Source organism: Chelmon rostratus, chromosome 17 (genome assembly GCF_017976325.1).
Source record: "Chelmon rostratus isolate fCheRos1 chromosome 17, fCheRos1.pri, whole genome shotgun sequence".
In the NCBI taxonomy this organism is placed as follows: domain Eukaryota; kingdom Metazoa; phylum Chordata; class Actinopteri; order Chaetodontiformes; family Chaetodontidae; genus Chelmon; species Chelmon rostratus.
Genome location: NC_055674.1, coordinates 9,629,364 through 9,643,843, shown reverse-complemented (window position 1 = coordinate 9,643,843; position 14,480 = coordinate 9,629,364). Strand labels below are relative to the sequence as shown.

At 45.3% G+C, this 14,480-nt stretch overlaps 1 protein-coding gene across 1 annotated transcript in view; it reads left to right on the top strand.

Annotated features, from left to right (window-relative positions):
- The window catches only part of aatka (apoptosis-associated tyrosine kinase a), a 30,952-nt gene extending 16,472 nt beyond the window's left edge, over positions 1-14,480 (top strand). Inside the window, exons 4-16 of the mRNA XM_041956443.1 lie at positions 1,696-1,837; positions 5,078-5,157; positions 5,592-5,710; positions 5,846-5,933; positions 6,067-6,200; positions 7,139-7,223; positions 7,328-7,449; positions 7,829-7,978; positions 8,780-8,969; positions 9,024-12,191; positions 12,298-12,487; positions 12,586-12,789; positions 13,998-14,480. Coding sequence (XP_041812377.1) covers positions 1,696-1,837; positions 5,078-5,157; positions 5,592-5,710; positions 5,846-5,933; positions 6,067-6,200; positions 7,139-7,223; positions 7,328-7,449; positions 7,829-7,978; positions 8,780-8,969; positions 9,024-12,191; positions 12,298-12,487; positions 12,586-12,789; positions 13,998-14,026 — 4,701 coding nt within the window. The 3' untranslated portion in view covers positions 14,027-14,480. The remainder of the gene's footprint in view (positions 1-1,695; positions 1,838-5,077; positions 5,158-5,591; positions 5,711-5,845; positions 5,934-6,066; positions 6,201-7,138; positions 7,224-7,327; positions 7,450-7,828; positions 7,979-8,779; positions 8,970-9,023; positions 12,192-12,297; positions 12,488-12,585; positions 12,790-13,997) is intronic.

Below are 14,480 nucleotides of genomic sequence, written 5' to 3'. Positions count from 1 at the left end.
GAAGATTCATTCAAGAGAAACGGTGGCCCACTAATTACTCGGGGATGATGCCTTGGATTTTTTTTTAAAAGATTGCATCCAGCAACATCTGTCTTTAACCCGGAAATCCTTCTTGAAAGAAATGAAGTTTGAAATGAAGTAGGATTTGTTTCAGTTTTCTTCTTGTTTCACATGTTAGATTATGATGATGGTGATATTTTTAGTCAAATCACATCATCGTCATGAAGAATCATTTCATCCTCTCTTTTCCAACTATTCCATAACTGTCTTTAATATATTAACTTAATGTTTACGATCACCTTTAGTGCTGACCTGAGGTTATAATTACATGCAGCACATTCAGCGCATTGTTTCAGCGCTTTGAGGCACGGAGCACAGGCACGCCTTGGGCTGATAGCGTTAGGTTCCTGCAGGCAGTTCTTCCAGGAAAAGAGGAGATTTTCTCCAAAATATTGAGTCTTAATTAGCACAGTTCAGCCCTGCTCACAGCCCACAGTAACTATGTAACAGTAGCTACTCTACTGTGTGACCTGCCTCATGCTGCATTATGCAGTTTGTCTAGTTTACTGTTAATATATTTCCTACTCTGCACAATGCAAGATTCTTCTGTTGCATCAAAGTCGGTTTCAGCCGTACCTTTTGATTTAAGATCAGCACTGACGTACTGTACTGTATGTGGGTTTGCAGAGACGGAGTGCTACAGGGACGCACCACAGCAGTTAGAGAGCAAGGACACTGCAGTAGATCGGGGAGCAACAACAGATGGGGGCAAGAGAAGGGTAGCAGGGATACAGCAGACAGGCAGAGGATGTGGGATATGGTGTATTGGGATGAAAAGGGAGAGGGTCACTGTTTTCCACTCCCTCTCCTCCTCAACCATCTCAGTATGGAGGACGGGGTTGAATCTGAGGGACTAGAGGTATTTTTTCTGCACAGCTGATGATAATTCCCACTCTTTTTTACTCTTATTTGAAAGTAATGTGGACACATTTTATTGTAAAGGTTATTTCTGCTTCTCTTTGTAAAGGTGCACAGTAGAGGACTTACCTGTACGCAGGATTTTACAGTTACGTGCTGGTGTAAATGTTCAACAGAAGGTCCTGGTCTTGTGATTATTATTGATGACAGTAAAACACTTGTATTTTGTGTGTTTTTGCAACATTATTGTGTAATAAAACATATTTTTCCAGGTATTAAAAATCGTGGAGATGGAAAAAGTTGGGCTCAAAGTAGTGCAATGTCCTGGCAGATGCAACACATCCTTTGAAAACAAAATGTACTTTTTACTTTGTCCAAATAAAACAAAAACTAAGAATTTCTGTGAAATCATCTTACTGTATATTTACTGCTCTTACTTTCAGTATTTAAAGTATGTAAAGTGCAGTTTTTCAGGTTTTTTCACTATAAGAACCTCAGTTCATGTGTATATGAGGCAGAAAGAAAAGACAGATAGAAAGAAAGAAAGAAAGGCTTTGTGTATATAGTTTGAACACACACATTTGTGTGCTCCCCCTACAGCGTCTTCACAGTGACTCACACAATACGCCCCACAATGTACATGACTTAAATATATGGCTAGGTGGGCGTGCCTCAGTGCATTTGAATGTCTTCACAGTTGAGCCATTGTCTCCCACTGTCTCAGTGGTAGGATGGCTGTGAGTGGATGACTAATCCCAGCATGTGTCTTTGCACCAGGAGTTTGAAAACACTGAGGGAGAGGAGTACCAGGCAGATCTCTCCGCCCTGGCCTCGCCTTCCTCCCAGAATGGCCCCGAGGTCTACATCCTTCCCCTCACGGAGGTCTCCCTGCCTGTCTCCAGACAGCCTGGCAGATCCAGTAAGGAGCGACACAACACCATAAACGCATGACAAATTCTGCCCACTTGAGTTTTCCTTTGCTTCCACTTCTTCTTCTCTGAATTGCATGACTCCACTGTCACTTTTAATTCCCAGCCTATTATAAGGAGTGAATTTATATCACACTAACTCCGTTAAGAAAGCTTGTTACTTCTCTGGAGCACAGCCAAAGTGGATTATTGAACATGTTACTCACTCTGTTGATGTGGATGAGATAAGCACATTTTGTCAGCCTTAGCTGGAGCAGACATGGCTTCTTTCATTTGTTATCATGCATTATCCCCACGAGGAACAGGACAGACATTTGTCCATTGTGTGATGCGTTTAGAAACTGACCTGCTGCAGTGCTGCGATGCATTCTGTATGTGAACAGTGTGGCCCGATGGAGAGGAATGAATCTGGACTAACCTCTGTGTACATAATTTCTGTTTGTAAATGCATTACATTACATGTACGTGAGTCTAGTATGACTTTTCTTCCTATTCTATTTGAATGTTGCAAAATCCAGTGTCAGCACATGTCTATACCATGCTGGCATGTTCAGTTTGTATTCTATATCCATGATCTTTCTCAGCGACATCACAGCCTGTTTGTTTTTCTTGAGGTCATTCTGCCTCACGACCAGCCTGTGCATGCATGTGGTGTGTGTGTGTGTGTGTGTGTGTGTGTGTGTGTGTGAATCTCAGTGTAAGCCAGATCCTGGGTGCCCGAAATGCCTCTCCCTGCATGACTCACTGGCTGTCTGCGCTGCACTGTGCTCAGCCAGAAGGGAGGTGAGTTGGGGCTCAGCATCCTAGGATGTGAGCTCCGGCAATGATTGGACAAGGCAGCCTCAGGCTCGCAGCCAATCAGTAGCCTCCCCTCTGTCCTCCATAGCTACGGCTGTATGATTGGTCCAGGTGTTGCAGGGCGAGGAATGGATAAATGGCGAAAGGAGACGAGATGGTGAAAGAGGGAGAACGTCTCCTTTCGCTAAGGCAGACAGAGAATCGTCCCTTACTCATTCCTCCTTTCTTATGTAAAGACAGTAAAATATGTTAAGTTATTGTATGTTTTATATGCTTTTCTTTATTTGTATGTGTTGTGCGCACTTAGGCATTTGGACTGGAAGTAATCTTTGCAGTTGTTTTCCATTGCTTTGGTGTTAAATGTAAGAAGATTGACAGGAAATGGAATAATCTCATATTACATCAACAAGACGCAGGTCAAGAACTGAACAGACTCCTCATACATACTAACATCATGCACATATCACAAATTATCCACCCCCACACTGACATACACTCGATGTAAATGAGCCAGTAATTGCGCGTTCAACAAAAACGCCAGTTATTTACTATAGTTTATACCATGAATGGTGCATTCTATATGAGCTGAGCATCACTTACACATCTGTGTGAACACACAGTACAACGTTTGCCATTGATCTGACAGTCCTCCTTTTCACTTGTTGCTCTAATCTTTTATTCAAGAGGTCATGTAAAGCTTTCAAACCCACCACAGAGGCCCGATGCATCAAAGTGAGTGCATGTGTGAAGCGATTGTGTGCGTATCGCTCCACCATCTTCTCTGGGAATGCCGTGAGTAGGACGGGAATGCACACTCACGCTCACACATTCCACATTTGGAATAATACCGCTTCTTAATTTCTCTTTCTCTCTCGGTCAGGGCGGGGCGATGGAGGCCCGGGGAAGGGTTCTGGGTGGAGAAGTGTGGGTCTGTTATCATCCAGTGGAGAATGGGCCTTGTGTGTGTCTGCAGATGAGTGTGTGTTCGGTGCGCCGGGTACCAGGAGATGCAGCGCGAGCGTGTGAGTGAGCGAGCCGAACAATGGCCCTGATTTAGGCCGGCCGGGCAGTGGGTGAGCATAAGGCCGCGCTGAAACGTCCGTGGAACGCACCAGTGGAGGACTGGCATTATGGGCGGAATACAGTGAGGTGTCTGTGCCAGAATGAGGAGAGACAGGGGAAGGGTGGTGGCATGTACCAGGACCTAAGAGCGGGGAGGGGAGGCTTGAGATAGGGGCGGCGAGCGTGTATGACAGAGGTCTTTTCTGCGTCGGACAGAGCAGCGTTTGTGTCCTGTTTGGCCGAGGAATGCTGCTGTCCTGGGTGACAGGGGGGGCATTATGTGGGCCTTATGTCACTACTGGGTGTCTTGAAGCTGCAGACAGAGCTGGCGCGTCAGACGGCACACTACCAACATGCGTGACGGTCACATCAGGCGTGATACATGACCAGAAAATCTCAGCGGCCAGGGCAGAAGTCCTCCCCGGAACACCTGCGGAGAACCGCCAGCAGATTGCTCCGCCGACTCGAAGCCGCGAGAGGTTTCCGTCCCGCTCAGTTTACTGTAGGTTTAAAAGTGGTCCGTATAGGAACCAAGGATTTCGGTGTTTGCTCGACAGCTGGAGAGCTCTAGACGAGGACAGTATGTGTGTTTGTGTGTGTCCCAGTTGGAGGATGAGCTCGGTGCAGACGGGGAGAGGCAGCGTGGCGAGCTTGTTCAGCTGCACGAGGGCTCGGAGGGTTAAATCCTGCCGAGGCTCTCTCACACACACACTGCGACCGTGGGCTCTTTCTCACATACACACAATGAGGCTAGGACGCCTGGGGTTGGGGCCGGGGCCACGGGCTCTCGGTTCTCACACTCTGAACCAGTACTTCATCCCTGCCTTGGACTCGGACTCAGTCCCTGTCACGGTGCGCAGAGTGGCTGGCCGCTCCACTGCTCCGTCAGCATCACCTTTCCACTCACCATCATCATCTCCATTCTTGAAATATGAGGATCCATGGAGGTATTTGAATTTGCACAAGACTTCAGTCCTCTTTAGTGAATTTGTGTGTGATGGCAACAAGCTTCCTTGTACTTACAGGTGCTTCCAGCTGGGAAGATACATGTTGGTTGTCATGTTGCCTTCAGGCGACATGTCCTCTTTAGCTGATGAAGCTTTTTATTGGGGAAAATGTGCATTTATTGCTTAGCTTAGAGGAGTTTCTATTTGTTTCCTCTTAACTCTGTCTGCGATGTCCTGCAGGGGTCCATGTCCATTCAAATCCCAGCTTTCTACTTTTTCTTTTATTTACTTTGCTTATTATGTTGAAAACCTTTCTTGTCTGGAATCCCCTTAGCTTCTTTCCTCTTCATCAGTTCTTTCCAACTATAACACACTTTTTTCTGTCTAAAAGTAATCTTATGTCTTTCTTACTCTTCTCTCCAGTCCAGCTGCTGAAATCATCAGACCTTGGTCGCCATAGTCTACTATATCTAAAGGAGATTGGACATGGCTGGTTTGGCAAGGTAAAAGCAAGGTTTTTTGTTCTTCCATACACACAGTCACGCAGAGTTTTTGGGTCCAGAGACGCCACCTGTGTACTCATTACATGCTTTAACTGTTTTATCTGCATCTGTCCTTACTGTACTGACTGTACTCCTATGTGTTTCTCCTCTGCGTGGAATGCGAGGGTAATGTGATGATGATCTCATTCTAGCGAGGCTAATTTCTTGGCGCTCGTGTGAGCGTGTTGATTCCATGGGAGAGGAGTTGAAATTCACAGTCACAGTAAATTCCTCGCAGTTTACTGCGCAGTGCATGCTGCTGGGTTCGCTCACACACCCTCCTCGTTTTTTTTCCTCACGCATTCTCAGTTGAGAACTGCATGTTGATGGCATTCATAGTAAATTGCGCTTTACATTCCTAGAGTTTGCTCTTTTCTCTTGTGTGTACTTCTCAGGTTCTGCTGGGCGAGGTCAACGCAGGCCTCAGCACCACCCAGGTGGTGGTAAAAGAGCTGAAGGCCAGTGCCAGTGTCCAGGATCAGATGCAGTTCCTGGAGGAGGTGCAGCCATACCGGTCAGTTCGCAGCGATCGCTCAGCACATTCAGCCCACGAAAAGCACCACGCAGCAGCAAAACAGCGTAAATCAGTGATCTGATCATTTACTGTATGCTGCATTCATACCTACTCAAATCCTGTTTCCTCTGTCAGAACGCTCCAGCACCCTGCCCTCCTGCAGTGCCTGGCACAGTGCTCAGAGGTCACTCCTTATCTGCTGGTCATGGAGTTTTGCCCTCTGGTGAGATGCACATTAATGATCAAATTCTGGTTATTCAGTCCTTCCCATATACCTCATTATTTCCTTTCTTTGTGAAATTTTGTTTGGATTATTCATAAACCGTAGAGCAACCTCGCTTCCTCCCTCCTCTCAGGGTGATCTCAAGAGCTACCTGCGCAGTTGTCGGGTGGCTGATTCCGAGACTCCTGACCCTTTGATCCTCCAGCGAATGGCCTGTGACATTGCCTCAGGGCTTCTGCACCTCCACAAATACAACTTTATACACAGGTGCAGTATGTCAGTCAGTTCAGCTCCATCTACCTTCATCAATAGTAATGCCCTAGAAAGGAAGAATCCACCTGAATGTTCTGTGCACCCCCTGCTGGTCTCTCCCTGCAACAACATCCTGGTGCTGCCTGAGTAGTTGTCACAAACTCCAGCATCAGTGATTTTGTTGCCGGGGGCGAACCCCTCTCGCAACCAATCAGTGGCTGCCAGGCAAAAGAGCTCCCTGTTTGCGGAGGAGGTGAGATTAAACAATGTGACTTAGTTTAGTCTGTGTCTTTACATGATCAGGTGAGAAGCAACAGTAAATTAAACTATAGATAAGCTTTAATCAATGCTGTGGCTGCATTGGATAATCATAAGGCAGTGAGACCTATTTATTGACAACATGACACACACATTTTAAAAAGCACTGATACCCTAGTGTTACTAGGGAATACTTCCCATAATGAACATAATATGCTGTTTATATTGTCACAGTGGTAACCCTGACCCTTTCAGTAATACTTTACAACCCCTGAAAATGTGGTTTCACATCTGGGGTAAGTGAGTATTTTTAAGTTAAGTGTTAGATACTCAAAAACTGTGTGGTTTGGTCAAGTATGACCGACAATGGCCTGGCAAAATAACTCAAAACACATTTTGATTAAAGTGTAAACCCCAACTGGAGCATGGGATTACGTGACATTGCACTTTCCCAAAGGAACCCCGATCGCTTCAAAACAAAACAAGAGCTATAGGGAAGGTAAAACAAACTAAAGCTCGTCCAGCTGGCAGAAGGTTTTGTGCTCACATATGATTTAATCTCTCCCAGTAAGATGCTGATTGAGAAAATAGGTTTTCAGAGCCTGTAAAGAACGTAAACATGAATATATGAATATGAGTATGTTTATGCAGCTCAGCTGTACTACACTAGATAACAGTTTACTTTGTTTTGACAGTGACCTGGCCTTGCGAAACTGCCTGCTAACTTCAGAAATGTCAGTTAAGATCGGAGACTATGGGCTCTCTCACAGCCGATACAAGGTCAGACTGTCATTTGATTATGTTTCTATTTCTTCTGAGTGCTTTTAACCTTATCGCCCGATCAGTACTCAAACATGTTTTATGCCGTTGTTGTTGTTCTACAGGATGACTACTATGTAACACAAGACCAGATTTGGGTGCCCCTGCGCTGGATTGCACCTGAGCTTATAGACGAGGTCCACGGAAACCTGCTTGTCGTGGACCAAACAAAATCCAGCAACATATGGTGAGATATTTAAAAAGTGACAAACAGGAAATATTATTGCAAGTTTGAACTAATGCAGACTATTGCTAGAATCTTACTTTGAATGCACAGGATTTGGCTTTTTCTTTTATGTTTGAGGGGTGATGCATTTAAAATTCTACAACTCTCTAACATTTAAAGCAGCATGGATAGATTTAGTTTTAGCTTGTACCCATGAAGGAACTCTTTTCCTGTGATCTCCTCTGCTTTTATTGTTATACGCTTTGGGAAATATCTGTACAGCACAAAGATATATAACATCAAGAAAGTTTTCAGTATGAAATGAACGGCCTCTTTGGAGCACGGCCACGTCTGAGATATGAGCGGTGAGCACAATTAATGATTTCTTTGCCTGTTCCAGGTCACTGGGGGTGACTGTGTGGGAGCTGTTTGAGCTGGGAAACCAGCCGTACAGACACTACTCTGACAGACAGGTGCTGACATATGCTGTGAAGGAACAGCAGCTCAAACTGCCCAAACCTCAGCTCCAATTCCCAATGGTTGAGCGCTGGTGAGACATAGTTGCATGCCCACACACTCAGGCAGACATGCTGTACATACACATGCACAGGCTGACACTCAGAATGTTATATATCTTATATACCACGTAAGGTCCATTTTAGACACTACTAAACCTCCAGGTCTCACTGACCAATTAATTTCTAACAAGTCAGTGTGTCCTGTTTTTAAAATCGCTTTCTGCTTTTGATGGTGCACCAGTCCACTGTAGCAGTATTTCTCTTTGCTAGCAAGGGCAGATGATCAATACTTTCCCTATTCTTTATGATCCCCTTGGCATCGACTGGAGTTGAATCACCTCATTCATCTTTCCCTGGGAAGCCAGCCAAATATTGTTTTTATTTATTTGTTTTTCAGACTTGTTCCTCACTAAATTAAATGTGCCTGGCACCAACAATGAGGAGCAACACACACACACACACACACACTCACACACACACACACACACACACACAAGGAGGGATGTAAACATCTTCTAACTATGTCAGCATCTGCACTGCACCTCCTTCATATACTCTATATGTCTTTGGCTCGTGTCAAGTAAAAGTACTAGGTGTTGCTAGAAAGTGCTTACTTCAAGAGTTTTCTTTTATTTTGCCTTGTTGTTATTCTTATATCAATTCTTTAACTTTTCCAATATCTCTCCTTATGTAAAAAAAAAAAAAAAAAAAAAACCCAAAACAATATTCTGAAGATATGAATAAATTCTTCTTCTGAGCTAACTGATTTGATAAGAAGAGTGACACAGATATGACTTAAAATATCTTGTTCTCTTTCTGTCGTTGCTCTCCAGGTATGAGGTGATGCAGTTCTGCTGGCTGCAGCCCGAGCTGAGACCCAGCAGTGAGGAAGTACACCTCCTGGTCACATACTTGTGTGCCAAAGGCTCCAGTGAGGCTGAAGAAGACTTTGAACAACGCTGGAATGCCTTGAGACCCAACCTCCTCGGTAGCACCACCCACACAGCGACATCCACAGCCCTGGTCCTGACCCCAACGCCTGCCTCAGCTGACGAGCCCTGTGCAGAACAAACTCAGACAGTGGAGCTGGCCTCCTCTGCCTCGTCCTCCTTCCCCCTCCTGGAGCACTTCTCTGACAGCTTCCACTCTGACACAGGGGACGACCTACTCACTGTCACAGAGACCAGCCAAGGTCTCAACTTTGAGTACAAATGGGAGCAAGCCAGAGCTGAGCAGCCATACTGCTCGTCCTCTACCAGTGGGCCACTGGGCCAGGGGAACCCACATTACCAGGACATCTACTATTCAAGTAAAGGAAGCACCTCAGGGGGCTGCAAGACTGACAGTCTGACCTCAGGTACATCCCCATCCTACTATGAACCTGAACATCCAGGTGTGGTCCCAGTTTTAAGTGCCCACAGCCCCTCTGTCAGCAGCGAGTACTACATTCGCATAGAAGAACCAGTAGAGTGTAACATTAACTTGGATGACTCCTTGGTGGACTACAGCCCAGGATTGGAGGCCAGCAGCAGCAGGTTGTCCTCTGAGAGTCGGACTGGTTCATCCATGGCACAGCCCAGCGCTTACTGGGCAACCGCTGACAACACCAAGTCTACAGCCTATGACTCTGATTCAAGCCCCACTGTCCAACTCACCATGGAACCACTGCTAAGACAGGCATCCAGCACCAGTCCTGTAGAGTTAGGCCATTCCCACAACTGCTTCTCATCCAGTCATGATGACACAGTCTACTGTGAACAGTCATCAGCATACAAGACACACCACCAATCATGTCTGTCTAGACTGGATACATCGCCAGAGTCCAAAACAAACCTTGTCCATCCAGTAGGGCGTTTAGACAACCCACGCAGTTTGTCACAAGCAGTGAGCAGCCCCAGCTTAGGATTCTGCGATCCCTACCTTGAAGCGAGCACAGGTCGTAGCACGATAAATGAAAGCTGCCATAATATGATGGGTCCCCTCAGAAAGACACTACCCATTGTTAACCACATTACCATTGATGTAGGGACAGACGACGGCCTGCTGGTGGGCCAGCGGGGAAGTGAAGACATTGAGGATGACCTTTTCTCTGAAGGAGAGGCCACTAACTGGACCTCAAACCGTTCCGCAAATAATAATAGCCTGAGCTTTGACAGCAGGCATACAGGCAGCGGGCATGACAGCTATCTGGATCTTCAATATACCAATCACTCTAACACAACAGAATTATGGTCATTAACCAAGGCCACCACCAGAACCTTCCACAGCTCCCGGTCTTCTGGCACCTTAGAGGCTGAAGGAGGAGACTCTGGTTGTAACGCTGCTAGCAAGCCCTTTGAAATAGGTTCATACATTCACTTATATCATAAAGAAAGAGAGGGATCTGACACTCAAGGAGAAAGGAAGTTAGCTGCAGAAAATCAAAGAAGTATTGATTCTCTTATCAGCTCAAGTATTAATGCCAGAGGAGCAGAGGATGGGAAAATAGAGGGAAAATATGAGCAATTGTTGCTTAATGGAGAGAGACTGTACTCTGAGCCTAAGATGATACCTGAGGCAAGCTTTATAAAGTCCCCATCCTCTTTCAAGGAGCCTCAGACAGGTCAAACAGCAGCCTTGTCTGTGAATCAGAGAGGTAACATCTGGGAGGGGGTTTCAGCAGGAATCTCTGTTGGTCTGGGGGACAAGAGGCTTAACTATGCAGAGACATCAGAAAGCAGAAGAGCATTGGACTGTGGAGTGGGGGTCAGAAACTCAAGCATTGGCCTGGTTGAGCTTGGTGACTACAGTGAGGATGATGATGAAGACATCACAGATATAACATCAGGGATCTTTGCAGACTTCAACCTGGACTATGCTGAGGTGGAGGAGGAAGAGCTAAGCCCACTGAAGAATCCAGAGAGGACTCCTGATTCTGTAGACACCATGAACCTGTCCTCATCGATGGCAAGCACGTGTGATCAGGCCTTCAGTCCAGATCCCTTCAATACCCCTGTCCTACCCAAATCCTTGGACAGTGGCTATGACACAGAGAACAACGAATCTCCAGAGTTTATCTTCAAAGAGCTTGGAGACCCCCGAGGTGGTGAGAGGAGCCCGAGGCTGGGTGGACAAGCTGAAGTAGTTCTGCAGGTGGGTTTAGGCCAAGGGGTCTGCACTTCCACAAGCACCTCAGAGCTACAGTTAAAGGGCCTGACTGATAAAAACCCATACAGGGACTCAGCCTATTTCTCTGACTATGATGCTGAAAATGAGAAGAGCCCTCAAGAGGAAGGCACCAAGTTTTATGCAGGTCCGAGGAACGTCACTGCTGAGAAATTAAGCTGTATCAGAGATGATGACTCTGTCAAAAGACAGTTCAACAATGAAGATCATTTAACAAATCTGAGACACATCAAAAGTTCTGTTTTGGTGAATCTCTCAGAGGCTGACCCTAGTTCACCCCATCCCCTTCCTACCCCTGGGTTGTCCATGCTGTCACCCTTTCCTCCGCAGATGGGCGGCTGCCTGACCAAAGAGTCTGCCCCTGCTGATGACGATCTCGGGTTGGAGACAGAACACTCAGGAGAGGAGCCTTCCTCTGAGCTTAGCTCCTCCATTGGGTCTGTACCCTCTTCCACTGTCCAGGAGGCCTCAGGTAACCATGAGGAGGGGAACAGGGGCGCAGAAGATTGCTCCCCATTCCAGTCTTTGCATTCTGACTCCACCATAACTGACTACAGAGACGAGGCACCCAAAGAAAATGAAAACAGTGATGGATCCACCGAGGAGGAAGAGCTGCCCGAATTCAATCATGTCAAGGAAGAGACGGAGGACAGAAGGGAGGCTGTGAGAATAAATGAGGAAGATTTTGAGGACATAGATGCAGAGGAATGTGACTCACAGGACAGTTTATGTGAAGAATCCAACGGTCCCGTTGACCTGTCTTCTTCCTCGTCGTTGTTGGAGCTCTGCGGAGAAGAAGTGAGAGCTCCCCTGGAGGAGGCGGAGGATGAAGATGACTCAGAAGACAGCGAGTCTGATGAAGAGTTGAGGACCTACAACATCCAAGATGAAGACAGCGAGGAGAGTGAGGAGGATTTCACCGCAGTGCCAGTGGTAGTAGGCGACTGCAGCAGGGCTGGACACCTCCGCAGCCTCCTGAAGATGCCCACCCTGCTCACTCAGTCCTTCTGCGATGAGCTGGAGAGGAAGAAAAAAGCTGTGTCCTTTTTTGATGATGTTACGGTGTTCCTTTTTGACCAGGTATGACACATTAACAGGTCAAGTTTGTGCAACGCTTATGATCTGTTGATTGGATTATTTTATTGCTTGAGAGTATGTGAGGAATATTTGTGTTTATGACTTCCAGGAGAGCCCCACAGGAGAGCTGGCTGACTATGCCTTCTCCGTAGGAGAGTCCAGTGAGCAGGAATCCTCAGAGGGAAAAACCTCTGACCAACAGCTGCAACCTGACCCTGAACTTGAAGCTGAACTTGAAGCTCAATCCTGCGAAACATTCTGCGTTTCTGAAGAAACAGACGGGAACAACTCAGAAGAGGGTGAGTTTGTCAAGCACATAAACTGCTACATGGAGTAATCCCAGTTGACTTATCCCAGATTGTCCACGATAACTGTAACCGTGTCTGTGTGCATTCAGGTGGGGGCTATGAATGGAAAGATGACCTCTCGTTTGAGCCCCGCCCGTCCTCACCTGACACCATCCCAGAGCCCCAGTCCTCACCTACATCCACCTCCAACAGTCCCGAGGCTCCTAAACCTGCAGCTGTAGTACTTAACCGTTTTATGGTCTCACGATTCTCTATCACACATGTCTCCGACCCCCACATGGGTTCAGCAACAGGTCTGTATTAACTGTCTTTCATACACAGTATGGACTGTTGTATAATGTTCATTTATTTCGCAATAAGATCTCAAAATTTTTCAAGTCCAACTGAAATCAAAACGCTGTTTTTTTTTTTGTTTTCTCCGCTGCTTGTGTTCTCCTTTGATAACATCTCAGAGACCAAAAGGGAGAGATTAAAATTTTACAGTTTTTGGTTTAGCTTCAACACAGAGACTTCGTTGAGACCAAATGGCCAATTGCATTGCTTAATTTTAAACCATACTTGTATGCCTCTTTGTCTTCCATTCATTAGTTGAACAAAAAAGGGAAAGAAAGCAGATTGATGACACATTTTAAATACCTCTGACATTATTTCTGACTGCAAAAAGGCTGATTTCAGTTGGAGTTTAAAGTTGGTGTAATATTCGGTGAGCATAATGTCTTAGTGATAATCCACCAACAAACTTTTTAGTGAAAAATGCCAAACCTTTACGCGTTTGGGTGGATGGAAATGGTCTCCTTTTGTTGCTTATATGCGAGTTTCAAATTTTGGTGGTGTAAACACACATAATCATAATAATAAGTGAAATGACAGGTATTATGGTAAATATCTTAGAGTTTGCAGCATGCAGGCTGTGAGTGTAAAGATGGCGAGTTGAGAAGTGAATAAATGGAGTGCTGCAGGGATGAAATAGTTTTGTACTGTAAGACGAATCTGGAAGTTCCCATGGCGCTGGTCCCCATGACAAAAAGTCAGTAGGATTTTACACTGCCTTCTGGATTTATTTTATTTCCAGAATATACGTTGAAGATATTTGCACATTTTGTTCAGTGAGATAATCTTAAAAAATGAACACCACTTTTAGGATTTTTGAAGCATAAATGAAATCAGCAGAAGTAAAAAGCTAATGTTAGGCTATATATATGAACTACACCAGGGTCACATGACTTCAACGTCACTGGAAGGGCAACAACGCTAACTCATTTCTAGGTTTTAGGACTCATTTCTGCAGCACTCACAGTTTTACTGCTATGAAAACTGTCTCTGAAACAAATAATGTCTCTGAGGGACGAAACTGCTAATCTTTAAAAGCTAACTTTCAAGCTCACAGGAAGGTAAGTATTTGACACAATAAGTACATTTTGGGAGGAGATAATGTAAAACTGTTTAATTAGTCTCTCACAATGAAAGCTGTCATAGTAATTTCCCATCAATTTTCCAACAGGGAACAGTGAAGATAGCCCAAGAGACTGAGCACCCCGCGGTCCTGACTGGAGGACGAGTCCTGGTCCTTCTCAACACAGAAAAGCAGCATTATTATATCTAGATGTTTTACAGAGTTTTATTTTTATCAACATTTGGGCATCTGACCCTGGTGACCCTTTATGAGACAGTGCCTCATATTATAGTGAAAGACCCTCAATGATTTGCACACTTTTTTTTTGTTGTGAAGAACAAGTGATAGCTGCTGGTATAAACCTGACTGAGACAAACCAGAGAGTGGATCCAAAGTCAGATTACATTGTTTGCAAAAAACAGAAATCATCAGTATATTAGTTTTAACATGCAGTATATGACAATAACTTATTTGCTCAATGCAGCGTCAGTTTCGGGTCATTGAAGTTGTTAATCTAAACGAAAATAAGAATGAAAGGAGGAAAAAAATAATAATAGTGACATGGCAGGCGTCGTAGCTGCTCCTCTCATT